The sequence below is a fragment of the Micropterus salmoides genome, unplaced genomic scaffold (genome assembly GCF_014851395.1).
Source record: "Micropterus salmoides isolate LMB-PRFRI ecotype aquatic unplaced genomic scaffold, ASM1485139v1 Ms_hic_scaffold_198, whole genome shotgun sequence".
Lineage (NCBI taxonomy): Eukaryota > Metazoa > Chordata > Actinopteri > Centrarchiformes > Centrarchidae > Micropterus > Micropterus salmoides.
Genome location: NW_024041128.1, coordinates 1,397 through 28,535, shown reverse-complemented (window position 1 = coordinate 28,535; position 27,139 = coordinate 1,397). Strand labels below are relative to the sequence as shown.

The window sequence follows — 27,139 nt, the reverse complement described above, 5'->3', positions numbered from 1 at the left end:
TTGAGCGCCGGAGGTTTCAGGTTTCCACATCCCACTTGTCTCAAACTCGGCTTTAAGGTGAGCACAGAAAAACTTTCCCCCTTCAGGTGATGAATGGTAAAACAGCCTTCTGGTATCAAACTCTGTGTCATTCTCCAAAGTAAAGGTGAAACAAGTGTAGCACAATAAGCGAAGCACAATTCTGCGCGGAGGGGGCCTTTAAAGTCAAGCAATGTCTAATTGTTACCCCTTTACGCCAGTTTCATGTCTGTGACTTGTGAGCAGATCAACTGAAGAGGGTTTCTGGCTTTTGGCTGATTTGAGTAAGTAGTTTAGGCCTGGACAGGTAAAACTATCCAGTGTTTCAAAAAAGATGCAGCAGAAATATGTCCCTCCCCCTTCCAGATGCCTAATCAGCTTGAGACCCTTCAGATTAATCTTCAGACCCGTTGGGGGTCTTGAGGCCATGTTGGGAACCACTCTCAATCAATTGCAAACCATTTCTCTGAACTTCCTGCCTCCAACTTTGCAAATCATGTGATATTCTCAGATTAATCAGCCTGCAGTTTGAATCAATTTGCACAGCCACAATGAAGAGGGATGTTTCAACGTGTATTTTACGCCTTCTTTGTGTAACACCCAAAACACTGCTATTTAGGCCCTATCTGTATTTCCTGGATTTACACTAGGCCTACATCAAATTAAGCATCACATGACTTTCCATAGCTTATACTAAAAACGGATATATTTACATTCTTTGTCAAATTTGGAACTTATTGTTTATTTATTTATGTGTTTGCTGCTGTGCTGGAAATTAGTAGTTGCCATGATGCAGGCGACACCTGAGAAGTTATTTTGTATTAGGGTTCTTCAGCAGATCAGCTGCCCACTCCCACAAATACAAGCCTCCATGAGTTCTAATTCTATGACCATACAGTGTAACAGAAATTAAATACAAAATTGTCATATAAATAATTGTTTTTGGTTTGTTTGTTTGTTTTTTGTCCTTCAAAAGCAATGACCATCTGATGCTATAAGTGGAACATTTCTGAAGTTGATTAAATAACCACCACTGAACTGACATTCAGTTATGATTTTGCTCCCATCTTTAAGCACATCTTTGTGCAGGTCTGGTCCGGCCTGGTGAGTCGGTCCAGCTGCAATAAGAAGGTGTGTATAAGGTGAGTCTGGGGGAGTGTGGCTGCTGCAGGCCTGCTGTGCCAGTGCAGGGTGCAGCAGCATTCTGGAAGGAGAGCGAGTGAGTGAGTGGAGGCTGTGAGTGCTGCTGCTGACATGTAGCCTGGTACCACATAACAGGTGACAACTCCCTGCACTTGAAGTAAATGTTACACTTGCAAGGTCTGACTTTTTTTCTTTTTCTTTAGAAAGGCTTCCTGCTGGCTACGCCCAAATCCACTGAGCGTCACTCCGCTGCCTATGAAGACAGACTTTTTAGGGTTTAATTTCTATTTTAGAAATAAAAAATAACAAAACGTGTGTGCCAAATCCATCAAATTCAAGTTTATAGTTATATATATTTATAGTAGCCTATATATTAAAATCTTATATTATGTCTATACCCTTGAAACGTCTAAATAAAGATTTTTAGTGCCACGCATTGGGTCTTAAGCGGACCAGAGTTGATATCAGTTTGTCTTAACTTCCACTATTTATTTACAGATGCTACCTCATTATTTGCATTTGCTTTTTGTAGGATGACGGTAAGTGTTGTCAACCGCGCTGAGTGAGGTTTTCAACCCTCTGTTTTTCATTGTTGAGATATGAGCTGTGGGACATGAAGTCTGAGCTGTGTGTTGTCAGAATCCCATCTAATCTGCATGTTTGTTTCTTAAACAGGGCATGTTCACTTATCCCCCCTTCTTTTTCTGCAAATCGACAGGAGATGCAACCCGGGAGAAGTGCAATAAAACAAACTCTTGCTCTCAAAGGTGTGCGCGGCTTTGTACCGGCGCGTTTTGCCTGTTAGCTGCACATCCTCTGTCTTTTCATCTGTCAGTTATTCCCCCTCATGTTTTGTCATTTGCTCTGTATATTCATTTGTCGCCTGGTATTTTTTTTCTATGCCTGCATACACCCGCGGTTGTAATTAAATTTCTCCCTCAAAAGCGACAAAGGCAAAGAAGTTTTTTTTTTTTTTTTTTTTTTGTTTCTGGGATCTGTTTGATTACTGATGTGATGTTGAGACTATCTATGCAACTCCTGCAGACTTGTGCGTCCTGAGAGCTAGGCGGTGATGTGAGCTTTCAGTAGCCACAGCAGGTTAATAAAAATGGAGAGGAGTCACCTGCAAAAAGGAGCATTGAAGGAGGTCTGGAAGTCCGCTTGCTGCAGCAGAGCTCGGAGTAGACTGTCCTTCACCCCGTTAAAGAGGGGAAATCCATCCAAGCTGCGGAGGCTCTGTGAAGTGAGAGAACATTCCAGGAATATTGTCTAAAAAATATTACAATTAGCCTAACTGAGGAGGAATGGCTCACACAGCTTGGAAAAGGTTAAAAAAAAACAAAAACTAACAAATATAACATTTTACAGTGGTAATAGCTACTTAAAATCTTAATTTCCTGCTATTATTTTATTTATTTGTTTCATTTATTTCATTATTATTGTTTGTTATCAATTTCAGTGTAACCACTTGGTGAAACCCATGATGCGTTTCTCCTTCTGGCTCTCAGAACGAAATGAGCAGCGCCCCCTACCGTCCGACAGTCAAACAGCACAGTGGCAACAGCACATGCAGCACATGGGCCCTGTGGTTACCGGACAGTTTTCAATCCCATAGAGCCGTTTCACACCCCTCTAAGTGATTACTGGATACAATCACAACCGCAAATAACCGCTTTATGTGTGAATGATCGCGGGATTAAAAACACACCCACAATATTTTTTTTTTAAATGATGGGATGTGGTGCAAAAATGGACAGAATATGACTGATTCGGTGTGGATGGAAGTCCGCATTAAAGGGGGCAGGGGTTTCAGCAGTTCCTGTGTAATATGATGGATCACTACAGACACTTAGGCCAAAAACATAGACGTTAAGATCTGGATTTCCCCCCCTCTTCGTCAATTTATTCTTTGGCTATACCCGAAATCCTGCCTGACTCGTCATTTCTGGCTCATATTCTACATTTCTCCCCATATCCAAATCAAAAGCCCCTGTGCTCGTATACTCGTATACAGCTTGTCAAGCCTCCAGTTTAGTGATGTAAAAAATAAAAAGGAGGTCAGCCTGAGCCCGGCGGGATGCAGGGCAGCTGCTCCCTGACCAGTTTCCCCCTCACACCTACTGCAGCTCCGTTTCTAAAGGCATTTGGCTGGCGAGTAATTAATAGGAAATAATGATGCCGAAGGTGCGGCATCGCTACCGAGGACGTCAAGACTGGGCATATTGTTGGCTGCATTATTAATCTCCTTACTGTAAACACACACTGATGCTGACGAAGACGCTCAGAGCCCGTTTAGCTACAGTGCGCGGTGGACTGAATTAATAGGCAGAGGGAAAATTAAGGGTAACGTTATTTAGAAAGTGTAAATATTGAACGTTTGTTTTTTGTGTGTATATATATATTGTGCATTTTTGGCATAAAATAGGCAGAAATAAAACGCACCCATCAGCTCTGCCATCATATTGTTTTATTTGAATCATAACGCACCACGAACACCTTTGCCATTTTTAAAAACACACAGCACCCTTCTTCTCCCAGAAAAAAAAAAATAAAAATCCCCTGACTCAGGTAATTACAGCAGATAATGCAGTCGCACCATGACGCAGTTGCCTGCCCAATTAGCTGAAACAATTATTGCAACTTTGAGTTTAATTACGTCTCAATTTGAAGCCTCGCGCTGGTCTATAATTCAGTGATTAAAAGCCTCTCTGCCCCAGTGCCTTTAGGGCAGCGCATGATTAGGACCTGTCAGCTGCTGGAGTGAACGGAGGCAGCCATGCGTGTTGTGCAACATGACCCGCTGTTGTTAAACCATGTCAACATATTAACCTGAATTCCCCAGTCATTATATACTGAATTGCCTACATAAGAAAAATAAATTAGTATGTGTAATTGAAAAATAAAAAGAATAAGATTGTTAACAAGCGTGACCTCATATAATGTCCCAAGGCCTGGTTTAGATAATAAAAGCTTGAAAAAAAACATTATGCTGCAGACATGCATGTTGAAATGTATTTGTTTGTTACTGTTTATATTTATTTTTCATGGTAAAACGTCAAATGTAAAATAAAGATATTGTCAGACAGGAGTTACCATGTCATAACTATTAAATCATGTTGCTAAAAGTGATCTAAAAAAATCATGAGTCATGAGATATCATATCATTGCATGTAGAAAAACAAAAATAAGGAGGTTTGACATGAGGAGAAAGACTGTTTTGGGAGGGCCAAAAGGTTCATCTGAAGCACATTTGATCCTTGTCAAAATATATTGATTCATGTTCTTTCAAGAGACAGTTGATGTCTTTCTTAATTTCTGACTGGCCATCTGGACTGACTGATGAGGGCAGACTCTTGTTTTCTTTGTAGGTTAAGAGCTAATATGTCAGCGGCCTAATAAGTCAGTTAATAACTATGAAATAGATAATTACCCATAAAATTGAGATGTGGCAAACACTTCCTGCATGGAAATCTGCTAAAGAATCTGCAAAAGAAAGGGTCAGTGAATAGTGATGGTATATGTATAGTGCAATGCACATGCTGCAAATAAGCTGTAGGTGGGGTTTGCATAAGTTTGCAGGAGTGGCCGAGCAGTGGATGCCAACTGTGCCTAAGGTTTTTATGAATTTCCCTTCAGCCACAATCAGTGCAACAGAGTTTCCTTTGGTGTATCCAGAGGTGAATAATTTATGGGAGGATAAAAGCGTTTGTGGTTGAGAGCTAGACAGTCAGACACTAGAGGGAGGCTGGTTGAGAATCCCCCCCCCCCCCTCCCCCCGACCCCTCCACCCAGCCCCAACTGAGCTTGCCCCTTGCCGTGTGGTGGCCCTGCACGATACCTCCTTGGACGGCTGCTTGAAGTGCAAATCTGTGTTCCAACTTGTTCCCGGTGCCTGTCAGCATGTTTTCCTCTTGTCAGCAGCGACTGAGTGTGGGCCTGTGTCACCCTTGTACCACCGCTGTAACAGGATCATTGACAGGCCAATGACACTGCCCAACCATATAATGGAAACCTATTGATTTTTCTTCTTTTTTTTTCTTTTTTTTTTTCTTTTTCACACAGGCAGTCTGTGACACTCCTGAATAACTGGCCAAAGGACAGGTCATGATCAATGGTCCTGATCTCTGGATCACAGCTGCCACAGACACTGAATGGGGAAAAAAACACAAGGCTAGCTGACAAAAAAGTCCTAATGCATGTTCTCAGCAACACGCATCATAAAAACTCAAATGACTACTCAAATGAAATAACTTAAGATTCATTTGTCTAATAAACACGGATCCCAAAAACACAAAGGTTGTCTAATGCTTCCTCCCTTTTTAATTGGCTAAGTCAATGGCAAGTGTTACTTCTGAATAAAATGCAGGTTGTCTCTGTTTTGTGCATACAGGGGTTGGCGTTAGCAGATTTAATGGAGCAATCTCCAGAGAGGAGGCCCCTTTGATACCCATGGCAATGATAAGCCCGCATTGGCTGCCTACCATTGGACCCCCATGGCAGATGGCGAGTGTGGGTCCTGCAACAACACATTTCTTTATGTCAGCCTTGTCCCTCTCTCTCTCTCTTCAGCCAGTGGAATAATGAAAAGCCCAATTCTGGTCATGGCTAACTCAATCTCATTATAATCTCTCCTTTTTTATTCATTCGGCCCCTTGGGATGCTGTCTGCCAGCGATGTGGCTTTCAACCTCCAGAGAGAACATCTTTTGAAACAGCCAGGAGACCTAATGAAGTCACAGAGTGGCACAATTATTTCCCAAAGAAGGAGCATTAAAGTACTTCAAAATTCCCTCCGGAGAAGCATGATGACAATTGGTTTGTACAGCTTTGATCGCTGCTTTAAATACTGCCCAAGATAAACTGCAGGGTTAGCCCCCTTTGCCACTGGTAAGTAGAAAACCCAGAAGTGGCTATCTTGTATGGGGTACATCAAATACTCAGCCTGTAACGCTAAAAACCGGAGTTTAAAATAGCACATAGCCCTAAAATTACTTCCTGTTGGGAATAATGGTGCAAAGTCACACTTAAATCTGTATGTTTCACCCAAAAGAATTGCAACAAATAAAACTGGCCTGTGTACTGTGGATAGGGAATGGTCCATCATCACATAACACACCTTTAAACAACTGAAAGGGTCAGCTCCAGCTGCTGCTAGAAGTTGTGTCTGCACTCTGTAAATGAAAGTAGGAACACAATTTTATTTAAAAAAAAACTTTCACTTAAAGTGATACGTTGCACTTACCCAAAACATTATATGAAATTTTCCCAAGTTTTTTCTTCTACAACTTACAGGGCCATCATCACAACTGTTTATAGTGAAGTACGCACAGAGGGTAATAGATTACATGAAAAAACACGAGACAAACTTAAGTGATCTTCTATCAGGAATCCATCCTTTTTAATTACGCCAAGTTCTTTTGTCATATCACTGCTGCAGCGTACCTCGCACAGCTCATGTTACTCAAATAGTGCCACCAGTACTCACCATTTTTTTACTTCATGGTGATAATGATTTTGAAGCTAAGGTTTCTTAAGGCACCGGTCAATCCTACGCAAACAGAAAAACTGGTGTTTCTGCTGCCCAAATCATAAAATATATCACTTCCTGTGCATCAGATTTTCCCCTGGCAGACCTGACAGTCACAGAAAGTTTGGAGCAACATCGGCAAAGTCATGTCTGTGTTTAAACTCAGGTTGAGTCAGTACTGTTGACTGTAAATGCGAATTTATTGACATAAAAATATGATTAATTATTTTAATACAGATATATCAGAAGTAAACATAAAATAGATAAACACTGTGGTCATGCAGTGGATTATTGTAGATTTTTCCTCCCTGTGTTTCTGGTTGGTTCTCCATAATTGACATTCCAAAACAGCCTAATGAATAAAAATCTGAAGCTCAGAAATTCTGTCCATTTTCTTATCCTGATCAGCATGACCGTGCCTTAATTATCACTTCACCGTAGTACTTTTTCCACCTGACCATGAATATCCACAGACATTTGGCTCTATAAACACCATTATTTTGCAAATTAAGTCTTTTGTTCTACCATATCTCAGACAGCTTGATCAATTAACCATGCGAGTCAAACCTTTTGACCACTCCACAAAAACTGCAGTAAATTACCAACCAGTCAGATGCAGCTCTCAATCCTATACTGTATATCCTCCGTATGGGGCAAAAGTGTAGTGTGAAGGTTACTTTTTCCCCAATATCTACATCCTATTGCTAATATAATTTAACACAGCATTGCTGATAAATCTACTAAATTTGGCTGATTAATAATAATTCACTAAATGTATTTAGATTTAGTGACACTCTTATCATGCAAGTTTATTATTAATGTCACTGATTTCTATACAAACATTTACCTACAAAAAGCTGTATTCTGTAATCTGAGCAATACTAAGTCTAAAAACTATCAAGCCTGAGTAGGGAAATAAGATTATTTTATAGAAATGTTTGTCAGTTACTTGTAATAATACAACTGTTAGGAAGTGCTACCTGTCTACAATTTTAAAATGTCAGTGCAACAAGTTCAATATTTCAAGACAAAAATAGATAAATACATAGATAAAATACTAAAATGGCATTGGTCATTAAAGCTAAATATTTCTTTGATAGTCATAAAGGTATATTCAGGTGTATAGTCATCAAGGGACAGGTATCACTGAAAGCAATATGTACACATTCATATTCATTCAATGCAGATGCTACAGTATATAGGAAAGTTTTTCTTTCTAATATTTAACTTAAAAATAATTCAAGTGTGAGACTTTTGGCAACGGGTTCAACAAGACTTGACCACATACTGTAGGTGCTAAGAAGAGGATCAAAGAAGGACAAACTGTAGCTGTGTATGATGTGCACACAGAACAAAAAAAAAAACAACAAAAAGAAATGTCCTGGGCAAAAGACAAAGTGCTTTCTTCCAGTGATAGACCCTGAAAAAATTTCAATGAAATTCAACCATCGCTACAAAATGATATGTCATCTTTGCCCTTTGCAGATCCTGTTTTCTTGTCTGAAAGTATGGAACTTTCTCTGCCACTCTGCAAAATAAGCACCAAGTTGGAATACATTTGGAGTATAGGTTATGGGCATGCAAATGCTCAGTACTAGTGGTCTACATACTGTTCATTATGAACCTTTAAAGAACCAAAAAGCAACCCATCAAAAATAGGCTACAGAGTCACCAAAATGAGAAAAAAGAATTCTAACAATATGTTGTTCTAACTGGAAAGGTTTCATGTTATAACTAGAGTTTTCTCATTATAAAAAGATGTTGTTATAACAGTTATAATGAGATGACGGTTGAAGGTTAAGCAGAAGAACAACGGCAGAACAAGCTCTCTAAACATAATGCAACATCTTGAATGTCACATCTTGAATGTCACTTTGATTAGGAGAGATTCTTTCCCTGATACAGGCACAAAGAGGTGAAACCCTTCAAAGCACCCACAAACTAATGACAGCCCCGTGTACACTGCTTAACAAGCACAATTTTATTTTATGTTGGCTCGAAAAGAAAGTGAGACATGAACTTAAATGAAATGCTTAGGCTAATGTAGGTGGCTCCTTTTAACTTTCCTTTTATAATGAGGAAGTTTTCTGTTTATTTTTTTCATTTTATATTGAAAACATTTTTCTCATAATAACAAAATGCTTTGTCATAATAACAAGGCACTTTTTATCATGAGAAACACAGGAGAACAATGTTATTCTTACAATGGCAGTTCTGCACTGCCAGACCAACGTGTACTGAAGAAATATGTTATCCTGTTCCTTGCTCATACTGCCACTGTGGTTTTGCCACCGTTATGTCTAACTTATATAGCATTCAATAAAGATACACCCTATAAGTTGTATTATCTAAGTTGATAAGGCAAAGCATACCATTAAAATGTCCTACAATACAGTTTTTGCTTATATATACAGTATTATTAATGTAAACTATTAAGTAGTGTGGATTACCTATTATACATATTGTATAAAGAGCTGCAGGACTAATCTAAAATAATGTATTGATTATAGTGTGCAAATTCACGCAACTGGAAGTTCTAGACAGGCCAAACTCTACTCAAGGTCTGGGTGCTCACAAGACATGTTCATTTGTATTTTGTGATGAAGACCCAAAACCTCTACCATCCCTGTCCCTGAGTGGGGCACGCTGGTGTGCAGAAGGTGCCTCTGTAAATGCTTGATCCAATCCTCCTGGACAGACAGGGGACCCTGGAAGACTAAGTCACAGAATCTGCAGAAATAGAAGCAAAAGTAAGTCACTGTTTCTCGAGTTAAAGCACAACCACCTTCTTCCGCTGTGAAATGTAAGCTGTGCTTTATTGTATATTTTGTTTTATTCTACTGATTGTAAACACATTTCTTTAGCACCCAATTAGATATTTCATATGTACATGGATTGGGGGTGGAGGGGGGGGGTGAGAGGTGATGTGTGCAGCCACATATACCACAAGTGCAAGGAGTTCAAATGTGTGTTGTGAGAGATGTTTGTGGGAGGTTACAGCCTTTAGAATTTATCAGTATAAAGCTGGGAATACACTGTAAAGCGTGATTACTACTTCTGCATCGGGTAGCCATGGATATATACTTGTGTGTCGGTGTCTCCGTCGTTCAGCAATTACACCGCCAAACGCTTGTTGGTGGTAGCGCTACAGCATCCACTGTAGCAATCCGCTAACTTGAATGGGGGTAAATTATATACTGTTATAGATACTGGCTGTTATAGATTTTTCAAATGTTATCGACCAAATGGATCACATTCTGATAGTGAAACGAGTCATTTCGCTTGGGTTGTGACGCTCAAATATATGGATCCAGTTTGTTAAAGCCGTTGGTTTAGCCGCTAGTAGAATTTACTTCAAAAGCACGGGGCACTTCCAGTCGGCTTGGAGGCGTTGCTGAGCTACCCAGCCGACCAATCACAGTTCTTATGGTCTGCGTCGCCCCAACGTGTAGTTACATTTTTGAGGAGGTGCTTGTCAGGCTTGGCGTATGGTACGGGGCTACACAGAGGCTACGCCGTCGATTCGACGAAGCACCAATCAACTGCTCACTTACGGCTGCTGGACAGTCGGATGAATTTCTAACATGTCAGAAATTTTGATCGGCCGTTGTCAGGCTGTCGCACGGCTGAAGTAGAGCCACAAGTAAATTCCCTGCGATCGGTGCCTTTGTTCCTCACAGCGCCTGTGTGAAGTGGTGAACGGTGTCTGAAAGTGCCATGGCGACACGTCGCTAGCTATAAAGTAACATGTATGCCATTTACACCAGCGCCTCCTGTTTTAGAAGGTTGGAACACAGGATGACACCGATGATCAAGACAGCATGTTCGCTGCTTGTTAGCAGCATTGCTTAGCAAACAAATTTCTACCTACCTTGTATCTTTCGAATTTGGTTTTATGCACGTACAGTGTAAGCACTCAGGTCGTGGCTGACCATCCGACTGTACAGTGTGACGTAAACCTTGAGCTTTTGGCTTTACCCTGCAGAAGATTTACTCGTACAGTGTGAGTTGGAATTCAACAACAAGACTTCTAAAACCGTACAGTGTATGCCCAGCTTAAGAGAGCTGATTCTCTCCTGAAGAGGTCGCTAGTGGGGCTTCTGTAAAAGTTGGTGGGCTAATGGATTACTCTGGCAAGTGGATCATACAACACTGGTATGGCCCCCTTAATTAAACTTAAAGAAGGGAAGCTGTGGTCCACTGTCTACACTGTGTGTTGACAGTATCCCTCCCTTCTCACTGTTAAGCTGATTCAGTAGTCTCCCTTCTCTAAAGCCCCTTTTCCACTGCACAGTACCAGCTCAACCTGCCTCGACTCGCCTCTACTTGCCTTTATTTGGTTTTCATTGTGGAAAAGTTATACATGCTACCAGGTACTTTTTTTCGTTTCCAAGCGAGCTGAGCGATACAAAATGTGATGTGAAAACACAGCAGACTACTGATTTGTCAGACAGAATCGTCACTATTCATTGCACCATCATTGCACGCGCTTCATCACTAAATCCACTTCTGAGAAGTTTTGAGGTGAGAAATCAACTGTGTATATTCAAATATTGACAGATTTATGAAAAGTGATGGCAGAACAAAAATGCGCTTGAAAGTTTGAGGAGTTGAGGAACTCTGCAAGTGGCACCGGAGGAAGCCGCCCGCTCACAGAGCCCTCTGGTCCCACTGTCACACAGAGCGCTGCAGCAACAATGGCAGAGGAAAACACAGCTGTAAGGTTTTTCATACCGCTTCTCTGTCTTCACATTCTGAGGAATGATGAAACGTTTTAACTTAAATCAAGAGACAGCTGTGTGTGGGTCGCTGGTGTGTGTGTCGCATTGAAAATTTTAAATTACGAGTCGAGGCGAGGTGAGTTGAGCTGAGCTGGTACTGGCAATGGAAAAACAGTACCTGAGGCCTTTGAGGTGGGCCCCACAGTGAGTTGGGCATATGCCCCTCACAGTTAGATGTGGGGATAGAGGGACAGCCAGTCTCATTTCTGCAGCCCCTTCAGATGTGGAAACATAGATGCAAAAGAATATAGACTACCTCTTTAGACTGCCCCAAAACATAAGGGAATCTGGATTATAAAATACTTAGAGAACAGGCTGCTGTGAGCATGGCCTGTGAATTGCCCAGCGGTAGCTACTCGTAAAAATTTGTGGGCGGTTCCAGATAAGGAATGACAAATGGTCAGAGTTTTGACTGGTGTTCTGGCTTATGCATCTTTTCATCTCTTCATTTAGGGCCTACAGATAATAAATATGTAACTGGGTAGGAGCGCTTTCAACTCACTCTTTGCTAAGAGAATAGTTACTTATGTAACCTTCCATTTTATGTACCTGCAGGTGAGTGTGTATATCTCAGCATTCAAGGATGGTAAAATCTTCTTTTTTAACCCAGGCCTTGGTCTTGGCTTCTTCTGTTTATAACCATAGCCTAAAAAGACAAAACACTGCACTGCTTTATCTAAAGGGATGTATTAAGTTATCACTGGCAAGAGGTATAAATACATAATCCCAAAGCCAAACTATTTTTCACTATTGATATCGACTATTCTAGTCAGCAACCATTTTTGTATGAAATAAGACATGTGACAGGTGACTAATTCATCTAATGTCGACCATATATTCAGTTTCTTTTTAATTTGGTTCCACACAGACACATGATTCTTATGCTTAAGCAACAATTTTGATTGCATGGCGCAGGAAACATTGCAACATTTTGCAATAGTATATTGTAACAAACGTACCTGGTCCTTCAAAAATGGCAATCCTCTTCCTGTGTGTATAGGCTTGAAGATGACCGGGAAGCCTGGGAAAGGTGCTGTTACACTGAATACAAATCTTATTCGAATCACATTCCCCTGAAAGATAATACATTGAAAAACGAAATGAAGCTCAAAGTTAATAAGGCAAATAGATCAAAACGTTTAGGTTGAAATTATGGGATTATATTTTCCATTAAAGCTTTAATGCAAAATTTGATTGGACGATGTTCATTTTAATACAGTTTAGATGATACTTATGTCTAAAATCAAGGTTTAGGATCATCAGAAGTTAGATACTGTAGTATTTAAGGAGAAAAGCATAATTTTATTATCAGGCAAAACTGTTACTCCCACCGTGCTCTGTGTCTTCTTCCACCCGTTTTCATTCTAAGCATCTGATTTGCACTCTCCTGTTTGAAAAGTGTTACTGGTGAAGTTTAACACAATCTTGTGTCTTCAGGGGGGCTATTTTCACAGACACCACCTCATGAGAGTCACAGAGGATTCATAAACTACACATAAAATCATAGATCTGTTAGTCATATGACAGAAAAGTGGCAATGTCTCTGCTGTGCACCATTGCCTGTTAATAAATATTCAGAAGTGGAATGGTTAAGTAGTTCCCAGAAAATATTTCAAAATTTAAAAAGAACCTAATTTTACTTATCTAATTTTAGTTTAGAAAACTAAGAACAATTTCACAACAATACAAAAATGTCTTAACGGGAAAAAAATATAAATATTGATGTTCATTTTTAACGACTAATTTGTGAGTTGTCTTGAACGTGAGGTGATGGTGCAGTGTGAACTACAACTCATTAACACTCTAATGGTATACTATGAATTACAAAACACATCAGTTTTCAGGACAGGACACACAGCAGAAAGTCATCTTTAGGAGTACCTAGCAGTTGCCACTGTAACACAATAATAGAGGCAAGCACCATATCGTTCCATTTAAAATAGAACTCAACAAAGAGCAATTTGATTTGAAATCTTTACCAACATCTTTCGCAGTACCTGAATGAAAGTTTGATTTGGACAGACATTAAACGAAATTGTGTAAACACGGATGATCGGCTTCCAACTAAACATCAAGAGGATCTCATGATTTTTTTATATGAACTTGAAAATGATTGTGAACTATTCTTACATTGCTTAACTGGCTTTGTAAAAACATTGAAAATTTGTAATAGAATATTGATGAAAATCAGGGGGCTGACTGTTAGCATCTACACAATAAATAGTGGACTTCTCTGCTATCAAACAAAGCTAAAATACTCCCCAACTTGATTCTACCTAAACATATTTTTATATTGTGAAATTTTGCCCCCACTTATCCCCCACTTACAATGTGGTCCTTTCATCACTTCCCAGGAAACTCAACAAACTAACCTATTGGCCTCAGGTGAGGATGCCAACGATGGTCGTTCAGTCTTGGCCTCAGGTAGTCTAACGACTGTAACGACTGTTGTTACAGCAGCCAGGAACACATGAACCAGCGGTACCCACTGAGGTTAAATAGCTGAGTTTCTCTACCAGTCAGTCAGAACTGAAGAAGTCCTTTGGATGAGGAACGAAATGTCTTCTAGTATCTTCAACCAAATCCAGTTGCCCTTGATTTTAACCTTCTTTTTGAAGATTCTCAGTCATCCAAGTCATAGTTATCCATACGTCCCAAAACCAACATATTCTGGACATGTTTCAATCAAATTTACACCACGGGAGGACTGATCATTTGGGGGATATGGGTCTATTTGCCGAGAATAACTAATTTATGTGCTGCAATAGAGCAGTCAGGGCAAAAAACTAATTTGGCACATTTGTACAAGAAGATCACATAAATGATCCAACTCAGTAGTAAAATACTTTAAAGAGTGAGGGGCGTGTCTTGAAATGATATGTCTTAGAAGTGGTTTTGCCAAATATCTACAAATCAGTTGTAGGATCCAAGATTTATTTTCTACTATACCCCCTCCTGTGAAAATGAACTTGCAGAGACCTGAAACTTCCATTTGCTTTGGATGTATTGTACAGGACTATTAATGGGCTAAAACATGCAAAACCACCCATACGACCCTTTAAGAAACATGAAATTGCTACATACCATGAGCCCAGTTTGATTGCACATTGGTCATCTGTGTCTCCTCCATGTAATCTTTGGTTAAATCACAGAGCTTCCTGGTTGCATAGGCTTCCTGGTTGTTTCTCGCTGAAAGCTCCATACTTTCCCGTCTCATCTTGAGCAGTTCAACTAAAGTGCTTGAGGAGGCCTTAGTGCCTCTTTGTGCCTCTACCAGAAACTTCTTCTTTTCTGAGAAGGCCTCTGCCTCCTGTTTTGGTACAAAGCTGTCCAAGATAGGACGTGGGCTCTTCATCTCGTACTGGATTTTCACTGGGATGCCTGTGCGCATCAGGACCAGGCCATTGCTGCTGATTAAATTCGGAGAGACAAAGGATCGTGAGGGGAATTGGCTCTTGTTGAGGACCTGGAGGATGTTCCGATGTTCCTTTTTGTCCTGTAGCAGTTCATTTAGGATGCAGAGCGGGGACTTACTGGTGCTGGTAACACTTCCACCAATTCGTTTCAGGTGTCCCCTCACATGGTTGGAAAGGCCAGTCTTAGTATCAAACCAACCCCAGCACAGGGGGCATGCGTGCTCTCCTTGGGTTTCTGGTTTAACAGCTGTAATACCAAATAAGGTTTGTCATAAAAATAATAAAATAAATGTACAAAAACACAAAGCTAATATTCATAATAGTACAGCCTACTGTTTGGATTGTTTTATAATGTACAAGCCTTCATAAACTTTATCAAATACAGTACACTGTACATTTAATGTTATAATCAATATTTTTACAATAACAAAATCAACCTACAGAGAATCTGCTGCTCCCCTCGATTTTACGGAGCTGTATAGCAAGTTTCAGCTCATCGTTTATTTGTCCAGCCCACAACTTTACTATTTTGGTTCATTCTCATTGCTCTCGTAGCTCTAAAAACTGACTGTACACTACCTGCTCAAACAACAGACTGAGGGGCGAATTAACAAAGAATGGATTGCAACCACAGCATACCTTGATTTATTAAAATTTTCTGACACGGCGACAGGATTGGTCAGGATCTGATGTTAATTTATGTTCTGGTGTCTTCTCTTTCTCTGCTCTGTAAAGCGACTTTGAGTTCGTGAAAAGCGCTATACAAATTCAATTTATTATTATTATTATTATTCTACACACCCAAAAGGTCGCACCCATAGTCCAGGTTTACACAGAGAAACTCTTTGAAGTAAAGCGGCCGTCCTCCAGATAAATCCTGAGCTCCATCAGAGCTGTCCAACTATGTATTTCAGAAGCAAAAAGTGGCATTCTGTTTAGTCTGGAGGTTCCTCTGTCCTGTCAAGTTTTTTTAACTACAGTTTTTAGTTTGGCTGCTGAAATGTCCCACGATATCTGCTGTGACATCACTTTCATCATAGTTTATAATAATGCAGTGCAGTGAGGATACAGACGTATCATAGAGCAGATGAGCGTATTTCAGGATGATCTGTCTATCTGTCACTGTTAACAGAGACTCCAGTCTGCAGGGTAGCTCATACATTTCACTGATAAACCATAGAACTGTAGAGAAACATAAGGCTTCCTGAAAGAAAGTTTTTCACGTCAACACTTCTTTCCATATTGCACACTCCCTCTCTCTTGCTCCTCCACATGAGCTCCCTTCACCATCTCTGCAGCCAGCGCCATGCTTTTTCTTAATCAAATTTAGTTTTTTTATAATGTGCCATTCGTCAGCTATTTAAATAGCAATGCACCAGTTTATGCGCCGTTTAACTAGCAGAAGTGGAGTTGAACACGCCCTGAAGCACTTTATACCATGCTATAGAGGCTCAAGCGAGCATTTGAATTATCATGGAAACAGGAGTTTAGTCGGATGGCATTAGAGCAGTGGTTCTAAAACTTTTTCACGAGGACCCCTAAACTGACACTGAAACTGTGGCTAAAACTCTGTATTGTGCAGTTTGATGCTAGTTTGAGTAGCAAGGCAGATAAAACAGGGTTAGTTTTCGCAGTCTTTGTTGTTCAATTTGTATAAGGGCAAGTAAAAATGCACTCCAGGCAAGTAGATTTCAACCCACTTGCCCAACTGGCCAATTTAAAAAAAACATAAACGTTGAACCCTGAAATTAATCGTTAATTCTCTGGGGACCATGAATGTCTGTACAAACTTAGAGAATTGCAATCCATCCAACAGTTTTTGAGATATTTCAGTCTGGACCAAAGTAGTGGAATGACTGACTGACCTTCTGACATTGCCATCCCTATAGCTGAACTACTAGCATGGCTAAAAAATGAACTGCAGGTTATTGACAGGTTTGCAAACTCACAGTTCCTGTTTGATGTGCTACACACCCATCCAATACCCCAGCCTCCAGAAATTGGAATCAAGCGGTTTCTTCTGTAACTGAATACTAAATCACGCTAAAACACAGTAGGCTACCTTTTATATCTCCTTCATTAAAACCTTTTGTGTTGAGTTGCTAGTGCTTAATTGCCTATGACATTAGTTGAACTTATACTCATACCTTTTTTCATTTTTCTCGTGCCACAGGGGATCCTCCTGCGGATTCGTGGCTGATGGTCCTTCAACGCCACCTGCTCTGGCGAAACCATGTGCCGAGCGTTATAGCTCAAGCCAACTCGGTAAAGGTGGCCTCGAACATGATTGGACAGACCAACTCCAGATTCAAACATGGCAGGGCAGTACGGACAGGGCTTGTGTTTTACTCCTGGTGCGGGGAAAACATCAAGGCTGTCACAAGGTGTACAAGGCGACTCTGGGGAATCATCACACACTGTAGTTTCGATATACTCCTCCTTGATTACGAGTTGCTCTATGTCACTACAGTCTTCATCTCCATCATCTTCATCCCTGAGTACATGAGGGCTTTGGTGTTTGGCCGAAAACCTCTGCCTCTTTCTGAAATACCTCCGAGCATACGGGTTCCTTTCATTTTCGCTGCTTTCCAAGAAGCTGCCTGTGGCTCCACTGGTGTCATCACTGAAGTTGCTGCTGCCCTTACAGCCTTTCTCTAACTCCCTATCTGCAGACTGTTTCTTCAGCCTCTGGCTAAGCCTTGGCAATATATTACCATTCATACTGTCAATAGAGTTATGCAAGGGTGTTGACATTTTTCTCATTGCTTGTGCTTGTAAACTCCCGCTTGCCTGGTCGTTCTTGCTACCCTGACAGAACATCTGGTCTAATTTAGGATTTCTGGCTGATAGGAAAAAATCTGCGGTTGCAGGACAGTTTGCCTGCTTTGAGCTGCCAAAAGCCTCGCAGTCATTGTTTTCAGCATCTCCTTCGACACAGGTGAGATCAGTTGCCACGTCTAATTTTTCTGCTGGTTGTGGGAGTAATTTTCCATGCCTGTCCACCATCCACAAAGACGGTGAGAGCATGTTTTTGGTGCAGTCAACATGGCATGACTTAAACTGAGGAGAACTTGCTGTTTTGTCATTGGACTTTTGAACGTATATGTCCCCCGTTTTACTGGAACAGTGGGGGGATTCGGCTGTTTCTCCAAAAATAAACTTAGACAGACTTGGTTTAGACCCGGCAATTTTGGACTGGTCAGCAACCTTTTTAGAATTACCATAGTGTGATCGCTGACGCTCCAGCTCAGAATGTCTTTCCAATATAACTTTGTCTCTGCTAGAGAAAAAAACTATTTTACGCTGAAACTTAACATGGTCCACTTCCTCTGCATCGTTAGTATGAGTAATTTTTCTGCATTGAGGCTGGTGTGTGTTGAGGTGTGCACTATGTAGGTGTGCCTCAAGTGCCTGTTGTGTCAGTGTAACATAGTTACACTCCTCACAGAAGTAGTAGTGCTTCAGATTATCATGTGTTTTGGCATGCTGGACAAAGACTTTAGGGCAGTTACAACCAAATACACACTGCGGGCACTGTACTGTGGTGCCCCTGTCTTCGAATTCAGTGTTTTTAAGACCTTTGATTTCCTCCATAAGTTTTTCCAGCCTGTCTTGGTGAATAATGATGTGCCTCATGAGGGAGTTGCTATCACAGAACAAACGCCCACACTCCCTGCATATAAAGGGCTGTGAAACATTCTCACTGTTCACCTGATTATGCTTGCCTAAATGATACATCATATGTCTATGGAAATGTCTTTTTTCCTTGAAATTAACATTGCATATTGTGCATGAAAAGAAAAGTGGATCTTGTTCAACTTGTTCTGTCTTCAACTGTTCCACTTTTGGTCTAAAATTGTCTTCATCTTCAGGGTCATTTTCCTCATTACAGCCTTCCTGTGCTGTGCTATAAAAATGGGGTTCAGAGTCTGAAGCGGTGTTCCTAGAAAGATCTTTGAATGGCACAACAGAATGTTTAACATCAGACTGTGTTCCCAAAGAATCAGCTTTGTTGGTGATGTCAACATCATTACCACTGCAGAAACAGAAACCTCCATATGTGTGATTGAAGCTGTTGGTAACCTTTTCTTGAGAGCCTGACATGCTTTTTACATGTGCATTGTGCTTCTTGTCTCTTTTGTGCATCACTTTGGTCTCCAGCCTTCTGTCATTGCGCAACAAGCACCCTCCTATTGGATCCCATCTGATTACTTCAGCATCATCATAATCATGAAAGGAGCTTTGTGACCATTCTACTTCCCGTGGAGATCTTGTTTTCATTGTCTGTTTTGTTAAAGGTTGGCTAATGTGCATTTGCTCTGCACTGTCACCTGACAGTGTGGAATAGGCCAGTTTAGACTCATTCTCCTCCGAGTGAGACAGTGGCGTGTTGACACCTGGCTGTGTGGCTAGTGTTTTTACGACGGGCCCCGCTGTGTTCTTCCAAGCGTCTGATTGAAGCTCACTAGGTGGTGGTAACACCTCGGGGCTCGTGTCCTTCTCCGCTTGCCACGCGGCATCCAGGACATTGTTGGATAAAACAGTGCCTTTGTTCAGGACACAGTGTACCTCTGAGGTGGGGTGTGAACCAGGTCCATTAACAAGTGCTCCTGAAGGCAATGAATAGCCTGCATTGGGAACAGCAGGGACACTGCTGTATACAAATGGATTCGGCTGGGTTCCATTTAAAGGGTTTTCGTGTTCATCTGAGGACAGACCTGCAGCATTGTTCTTCTGGGAGAATGTGTGACTCTGTAATGGCTCCTGAGTACAACCTGGGCTGTCAGACACAGATTCCACGGCTTTGTCCTCTTGTGCATTTAGATTCAGATCAGACATAGTAGCAAAACTATCTGAAATATAAAAGAATATCACAAAATTATTAAATGTTCTTTATATTTCTAATCAAGCCATGTAAAGCAAGCAATGTCTCACGAGCATAATAATTCCCTTTATTCAAGCGCAGTATTCAACAATCTGAAGAAAATTTGCTGAAAGAAATAATGCAGATGTAAATTACAAACAGAAACACTGTTGCACAACAGGTATAATACAATCTGGTTCTCTTTCTTAATGCACGCACATAATGTGGTGCTGTTAAAAAAAATGTTTGGGGCTATTCCCCATAAAATGAAAGTGGTATTATTGTGTGCCGCATTATGATTTTCCAACACCCTCTTTCGCCACCTCTATTCACAACAAACCCTGCTGTTAGCCCTGAATACCCTGGCGAGGATGCTTAATTATGTGAGCGTACCTCTGGGATACAACCTTCCTGCTTCTCCACCTAAAGTTCTCAGTCGTGTGCTAAAATTGACCAATTTCCATGGGAACAAAGTACACCTCCAATGAGATCATATTGCGTCTTATCACTCTGTGATGGTGCCAAGACAGATCCCAGCATGAGACTGTTGTTACTTGAATCCTGACAAATTGGCAGGCACACAATCTGTCTAAAACACAAACACAGACCCACACAAAGAAAACATATGCCTTTGCGCATACACATGGATGGGTTTGCTAATTCTTTTAGGAATACTTGAATTTAAGCAACAATAAATTAGTTTATTTTATTTCATTTTTATTTAGATAAACCTTGCTGCTTGAATTTTCAACAAGGATTATAATCAGCATACAATTTAACATGTATATACTACATCTTATAGCAGATGACACTATTCTGTCCAGAGCTGATTTAGTTTAATATGCATGCTCAGTGGATTTGACATCCAGGGCTGGTCGCTCTCTACAGGAAGCTGCGTTGCTAACGAAGTGGTAAATTCAGTGTTAATGAGTGGCTTCACTGTTACCACCTCTGAGGTAAAACCTTCCGAGCTCCATATTCTCCCCATCTGTTGTGGTGTTAGAGGTTCGAAAGGGGAACAGACGCTCCACATTTAAATCGAACCTCACTGTTACCCCCAAACGGCAGGGTGGCAAAACCATCAAAATATCTTGGTTCAAAATGTGTAAGCCTCATTAGCAGCCAACTCACACAGCAAGCTTCTATATATAACAGGGGTTCAACAGAAATGTAATTTTTAAAAATTCATTTGCTTCTATTTACTTCATTTAGTCAATGTTAAAAGGCTGACTTTGCCTTGCCTGAAGATATTTACAGGGATTATCAGCTTTAATACAGTTAAGCTGTATGCACAGATCAATCTGCTATGAGCTTTTTACTAACCCTGCCTGGTATTTCCCCCCAAGACACTTGCCTCGTTTTTCAGTTTGGTCATCATCATTGTTTAATGTTACAAAATAGAAAACAAACTATCAGCTCTTCACAGTTATGTATTGAACAGTATTTGGATTTTTTTACTTCCTGTTCTCTGTTTGCAAATTGTATTTTTCTTCTGTAAACATCTGGTGCAAATACTGTTACCAGTTTATTAGGTGCATCTGATGTAATCTAAAAAAAAACAGCCCTGTAAAAATGTCTTTCTTTGGGAAACTTAGATGGTTATAGTAAGCGGTGTTTCTTATAATCTGTCCTGGGTGTTCACAATATTAGAAACGTATATACACTCAGTGGCCACTTTATTAGGTACAATTGTGCATTGTAATGCAATCCAACACAACAGGATTACATTATATTGACAGGTTTTTCTAATATTCTGAGGTCCAAGACAGAATCAGCACCTTGTTTGCCAGCAAAAAATTGATTCATTGTTTGGTTGTTGTGTTGGATCCTACTGAATTGTACAGTAAACTGCATCAAATAAAAGCTTTAATTTGTACCAACAGCAAAAATAAAATCACTTCAAGTTATAGAGTTTAAAAGGATCTCAAGCGGCATTCTCTAATAGTTGGTGGGCTGGGAAGCATGCCATATACTCAAATCAGTATGGCTTTGAGTCTAGCTCCCAACCTCATTGCATGTCAAATCCAATTTGCTTTCATCTTTGTGTCATTCTCCACTGTGCACAATCTAATTTGCCAGAACAGTCGTCTATAAAAATGTTTTGCCTGAATTACTTGTTTTACTACACTAGGTAACTGTGTTAAGTAGTCATTTTACATGTGTTCTTTAAAGCGATATTTATATAATGGTAGAGACAAGTTCAAAGTCAGCCACCTACTTCCATCACAAAGATACTGAGTGCAATGGTTAAGCATTCTTGTATGACCTAACAGCGTAATTTTTTTATTGTTTTCTATCTACATTTTAAGACCCATCTATGCTAAGGTTTAAATCTATGGAAGGGTGAAGACAACATCCTGGTTTTTCTAGTCACATCTCCTTTGTTGCATTGTAACACTGACTCACAGGAGCTCTGGCTTCTCAAAACAGCAGAATCTTCATTTTACGAGACCATAAGATGTAACTGATTAGAATAATTATTTAATTATTCAGAGTTTAGAGAATAAGTAACAGTTGAATTAATATAAACCTCTAACAATAAAGATAAGTTACTATCGTGGGACTTTATATGACATGGGGGCATGGGGAGTTGGTGGGCCATTAATGCTAGAGTCGATGGTTCAATCCCTGGGTCCTACTGCCCACATGTTGAAGTGGCCTTTGAGCTACATATACATAGAAAGACTCAAAGTATATAGAATTTACTTGATTAAATGCAATAATGGCCAAAGGTTTTAGGCAGGTGTGGAAAATGTTGTCAAGAAAGAATACTTTAAAAATGGACGTGTTAATGAATTATATCAATAATAAAATACAAAGTGAGTGAACAGAAGAAAAACCTAAATCAAATCAATATTTAGTGTGACCACCCTTTGCCTTCAAAACAGCATCAATTCTTCCAGGTACACTTGCAGAAAGTCAAGAATTTTGTAGGCATATCTTCAGGTATATGATTCAACAGTTGTCTATGAAGATTCTCAGTCATCCAGGTCATAGTTATCCAACGAAGGTTAAAGTCAAGGGCAACTGGACTTGGTTGAAGATACTGGAACCACAGTATCTTCAACCAAGTCCAGTTGCCCTTGACTTTAACCTTCGTTGGATTCAACAGTTAAACCAAACAGGTGCTAATGAGCTCCAATTCAATTCATATGTAGGTTGAAACACCATCATTACCTGAAACAGAAAGAGCTGTGTTGGAGGAATACAGCTGGGTGAGGAACAGCTAAACTCAGCTAACAAGGTGTGGTTGCTGAAGACAGTTTACTCTCAGAAGTCAGACACCATGGCAAGACAGAGCACAGCAACAAGACCATGGTAGTTACACCGCATCAGTAAGGTCTCTCCCAGGCAGACATTTCAAGGCAGACAGGGGTTTCCAGATGTGCTGTCCAAGCTCTTTTGAAGAAGCACAAAGAAACGGGCAACACTGAGGACCGTAGATGCAGTGGTTGACTGCAGCAGATGAAAGACACATCGTGTTTACTTCCCTTCACAATCAGAAGATGTCCATCAGCTCAGAACTGACAGAAAACAGTGGGACCCTGGTACACCATCTACTGTCCAGAGAAGTCTGATCAGAAGTGGCCTTCATAGAAGACAGCCAAAAATCCATACCTCCGACATGGAAACTATGAATTGGGTGCAGAAAAATAGCAGCAGGTTCTCTGGACTGATGCTGAGGCTGCAGCAGAAGGTAGTTTGTCTGCTTAACAACACAGGAATATGATTCAACAATTCATTCAGCAGTACAAAAATCAGTGTCTGCAGGCAACAGTAAAGCACGGTGGAGGTTCTTTGCTGCATTTCTGCAAATGGAGTTGGTGATTTGGTATCAATGGTCTCCTCAATGTTGACAAGTACAAGCAGATTCTTATCCATCATTCAATACCATCAGGGAGGCATCTGATTGGCCCCCAAATTTATTCTGCAACATGACAACAACCCCAAACATACAGCGAAAGTCATTAAGAACTACAGTTTCAGGAAGAACAGTCCTGGAAGTGATGGTATGGCCCCCACAGAGCCCTGATCTCAACATCATCAAGTCTGTCAGGGATTACATGAAGAGAGAGAAGCAACTGAGGACTGTGGGTAGTTCTGTGGGTAGATGTTTGGGCCAACCTACCAAGTTCCAAGTGTTTCTGTAAGAATTTATGCTGTTTAAAGATAAAGGGTGGTCACACCAAACATGGATTTAATGTTTTTCTGTGCATTCACTTTGTATTTTGTTAATTGATAAATATAATTTATTTTTGATAGTAACATTTCCACTCCTGCCAATAACTCTTGCACAATACGATACATTTTGTTGATTTGTTAATATGTTATTTGGAAATGCAAAACAGCAGAGTACACTTAATACAAAAGTAGTTAAGAACTGATACTGATTAGTAATTGAAAATGTATGTAAATGTATTGCTGAGTCCGTTATCATTTTAATGCCAAAAATTGCTTGTAACAGCTTCTTAAATGTGAGTATATGATTTTTTTCCTGTTTTATATAATTGTATATTGAAAATGTTGGGTTTGTTCACTGTTGGCTGAACGAAAGAAGCCATTTGGACCCCTTAGAGCTCTATAAAATTGTGATGACAAACTAATTTCTGACATTTCATAGACAAAACGAATAATTGAGAATGAAAATAATTGTTTGTTGACATCCAAGACAACTGCCCACTACAAAGAACATTCCATAAAATAAATATATCATGTGACATTTGTCTTCATCTTCAATTGTCAATTATCTAATGCGGACAACTGAAATACACAAACTCTAAGTCTTATAAGGACAACAAACAGATTGTGGAAGAAGAGTTTGGCGCTGTAGGCTTGTAAGGCTGTGAATGTCTAAGCAGATTCCTTCTTCCTGTTCTACAGAAGACCCAGGCTGGCAGCACAGTGGAGACAGCACTAAAAACCAACTGGGACCAGTCAGCCAAACCATTTCAACTGCTGGAGCTGTCTGTATGGATCAACAGCCAACCTTATATTCCTCTGCCTTCGCCTTTGCTGGAGAAATGTCTAAACAAGGGGAGCCCCAGTCCCTCAAGTACTGCTCTACACAACTTCCTCAGCTAATGGGATCTATTGATTTATTTGACACAATGTGAATTTATGAAGCTGCCTCTTAAGTGTGAGAGTATCAAAGTGTGGCTCAAAACAAACAGATAGAGATTCAGCTCGACACTCCAGTAATCCCAAGGTGAGTATGTTTTCTCAGTGAAGGTGCCACAGTGAAAAAAAAAAAAAACCCACACTGTTAAGTTCTTCTTCTGCTATCACAGGCCTACAGTTATACCCACAGCATCAAACAGCAGGAAAGCAGGAAGAAATTAGCAATACCCCACAAATCAAATCTCACTTTCCTTAATGTGATTAGAACAACGTTAAACTGAAAAACACAATAACAGATCCATAAAACGGCGTCAATTTCTTACATTTGCACAGGCGAAAATAAAGAGTGGCTTCACACAATGTCTTTGTCTGGATTACATACTCTTTTATCCCACTGAATTCTTATCACCCGAAGGTCATTTCCATAATAATGGTCTCCATTCTCCCTAATGGGATTTTGGCTGTGATTATGTATGCCAGCGTCTTGTGCAGACACTATCAGCCCTGTCATCCTGAATTGCACAAATGTAATTACACAAAGCCTTTGATAACTAAACAATGTAATTTACTGCTTGAGTGAAAATATATACCGGAGTTACATGACTCAATTTATACACTAATGGAAAATGTACCATAGGTGGTATGTTGCAAAGAAAATTCTGTTCTTTATAGTAAGAACAAATAGAAATGCTAATGCATGTCTTTACAACAAGAATGTTGGTCTCCATTCAAGTGATTAAAGAAAAGATTCATAGTTTAAGACCACTGGATATGGTAACTTAAAATAATAGTGATTTATTAATAATGTGGTAGGTTATCTGTGAAGGGATATTAACATGTACATAATAGAGATCTGAAGTGTCACAGGAACTTCCAGGTGCTGTTCCAGAAGTAAGAACACTTCATTCAAAACACCACTGAAATGAAACGATGCGAATAACTAAAAATTGAGCCTTGGAACATAACTAGAGCCCGACAGATATGGGTTTTGGAGGCCGATGGAGATATTAAAGTGAAAACGAGCCGATTCATAAGTCGATATTTTGATTTTAATAATGACTTGGATAGTAGATCCCTCTACTGTATAAACTACACTTGAACAGGCTGATATGAAAGCTGTTCTGTAGTGGGCTATAATAAGTTTTCCTGAATGAATTTTGTTAAAAATGCCCTAGATTCCAGTCTCAACAACTGAACATGTAAACAACTTCACATCAATAAATACTTAATAGAACAAAATCAATAATCTGTAATGCAGAGAGTGAGAAAAAATAAGCATGTGTATTTTACCGTACACATAATCTGACATAAAAACTACTTTCAATGTAACATATATCTAGTTTTTCCTTTTACCAGAACTCTTTTAATTCTTTCCAAAACTACAAGAAACCATTTCTCTACCACCATCTGGCTCTAAAACATCCCATGTATGATACAGTGACCCAATGGAAATGCTGCTCTTGAATGCATCTGCAACTTGTTAGATAGTTGTTCAGCTCACGTTTATTTATATTATTTATATTTATAACTGCTCATTTACGTTAGCTCTCTTCAACTGATAAACATGGCATCAGCTAGCTTTGTGGGTAATCTAATTTAGCCATCGGCAGCGTTAGTTGCTGTAAGCAATATTAGAGAATATTTAGAAGTGATGAACAAGGGAGAAATGATACGACCTTTTGCTACAGCGGCTACACTGTCTCAGACATAAATCTATTATCAAGTTTGTCAACAGCGTAGCCTCCACTACTCAACTACTGTGACATTAAACATACTGCTGTGACCCGGGAGGAAACTGGGGGAGGGCATTTTAAAACGGGAGAGTTAGCAAGTAAGTTTTCAGGAGAGGAGAAGTGATGAGGGCTTTTGTAATATTATTTAAGTCACGTAACAAATGACTAACTCACCGCAAGCTCAGTTACTCGGTAGACTCGGTCAGCTGATTGTTATGAGGTGGATGTATAGCCTGTTTTGAACAGGGGAATTGCAGAGTGCTCCTGGTGGGCAAACTATGCAACACTCCTGGCATGATTGAAGGATCTGCCTCTCTGTTTCTTTTATAATCATCACTTATCGGTTGTTATAATCGAAGACTGACTTAAATGCAATTAGCTCACATCGGACGGTGTCCATGGACAAGTCAAGAGACCGTGACTGGTTCAGAGAGGACCAAATGGTGTACATATTTTTTTGACAGAAGATATTACAGTTAAAAGGTTTTTAAAAATTAGGACTACATTAGAATAGTGTGTCGGATATGGGCACAACTAAGT

General features: G+C 40.0%; 1 protein-coding gene across 2 annotated transcripts; it reads right to left on the bottom strand.

The window, feature by feature from the left end:
- Positions 1-9,155: 9,155 nt before the first annotated feature.
- On the bottom strand, positions 9,156-19,733 carry LOC119911246 (zinc finger protein 644-like). 2 transcript variants are annotated; one of them, XM_038730058.1, is made up of 5 exons: positions 17,032-19,733; positions 14,553-15,131; positions 12,428-12,541; positions 12,018-12,114; positions 9,156-9,417 (listed from the first exon to the last, which is right to left on the bottom strand). In XM_038730058.1, exons 1-5 carry the CDS (start codon positions 19,721-19,723, stop codon positions 9,240-9,242), a joined length of 3,660 nt encoding a protein of 1,219 aa, XP_038585986.1. In that variant the 5' UTR covers positions 19,724-19,733; the 3' UTR covers positions 9,156-9,239. The 2 variants fall into 2 exon arrangements, with proteins under 2 accessions (XP_038585986.1, XP_038585987.1); XM_038730059.1 differs by lacking the exon at positions 12,018-12,114 and having other exon boundaries at positions 9,314-9,417.
- Between the last annotated feature and the right edge of the window lie 7,406 nt (positions 19,734-27,139).

What these genes read in the sequence shown, in the direction of transcription:
- LOC119911246 (XM_038730058.1), bottom strand. Translation starts at nt 19,723, where the DNA reads ATGTCTGATCTGAATCTAAATGCACAAGAGGACAAAGCCGTGGAATCT. An exon ending in CACGAGAAAAATGAAAAAAG is followed by an intron (nt 15,132 to 17,031) that starts GTATGAGTATAA and finishes TTGGTATTACAG; the next exon opens with CTGTTAAACCAGAAACCCAA. An exon ending in GCAATCAAACTGGGCTCATG is followed by an intron (nt 12,542 to 14,552) that starts GTATGTAGCAAT and finishes ATTATCTTTCAG; the next exon opens with GGGAATGTGATTCGAATAAG.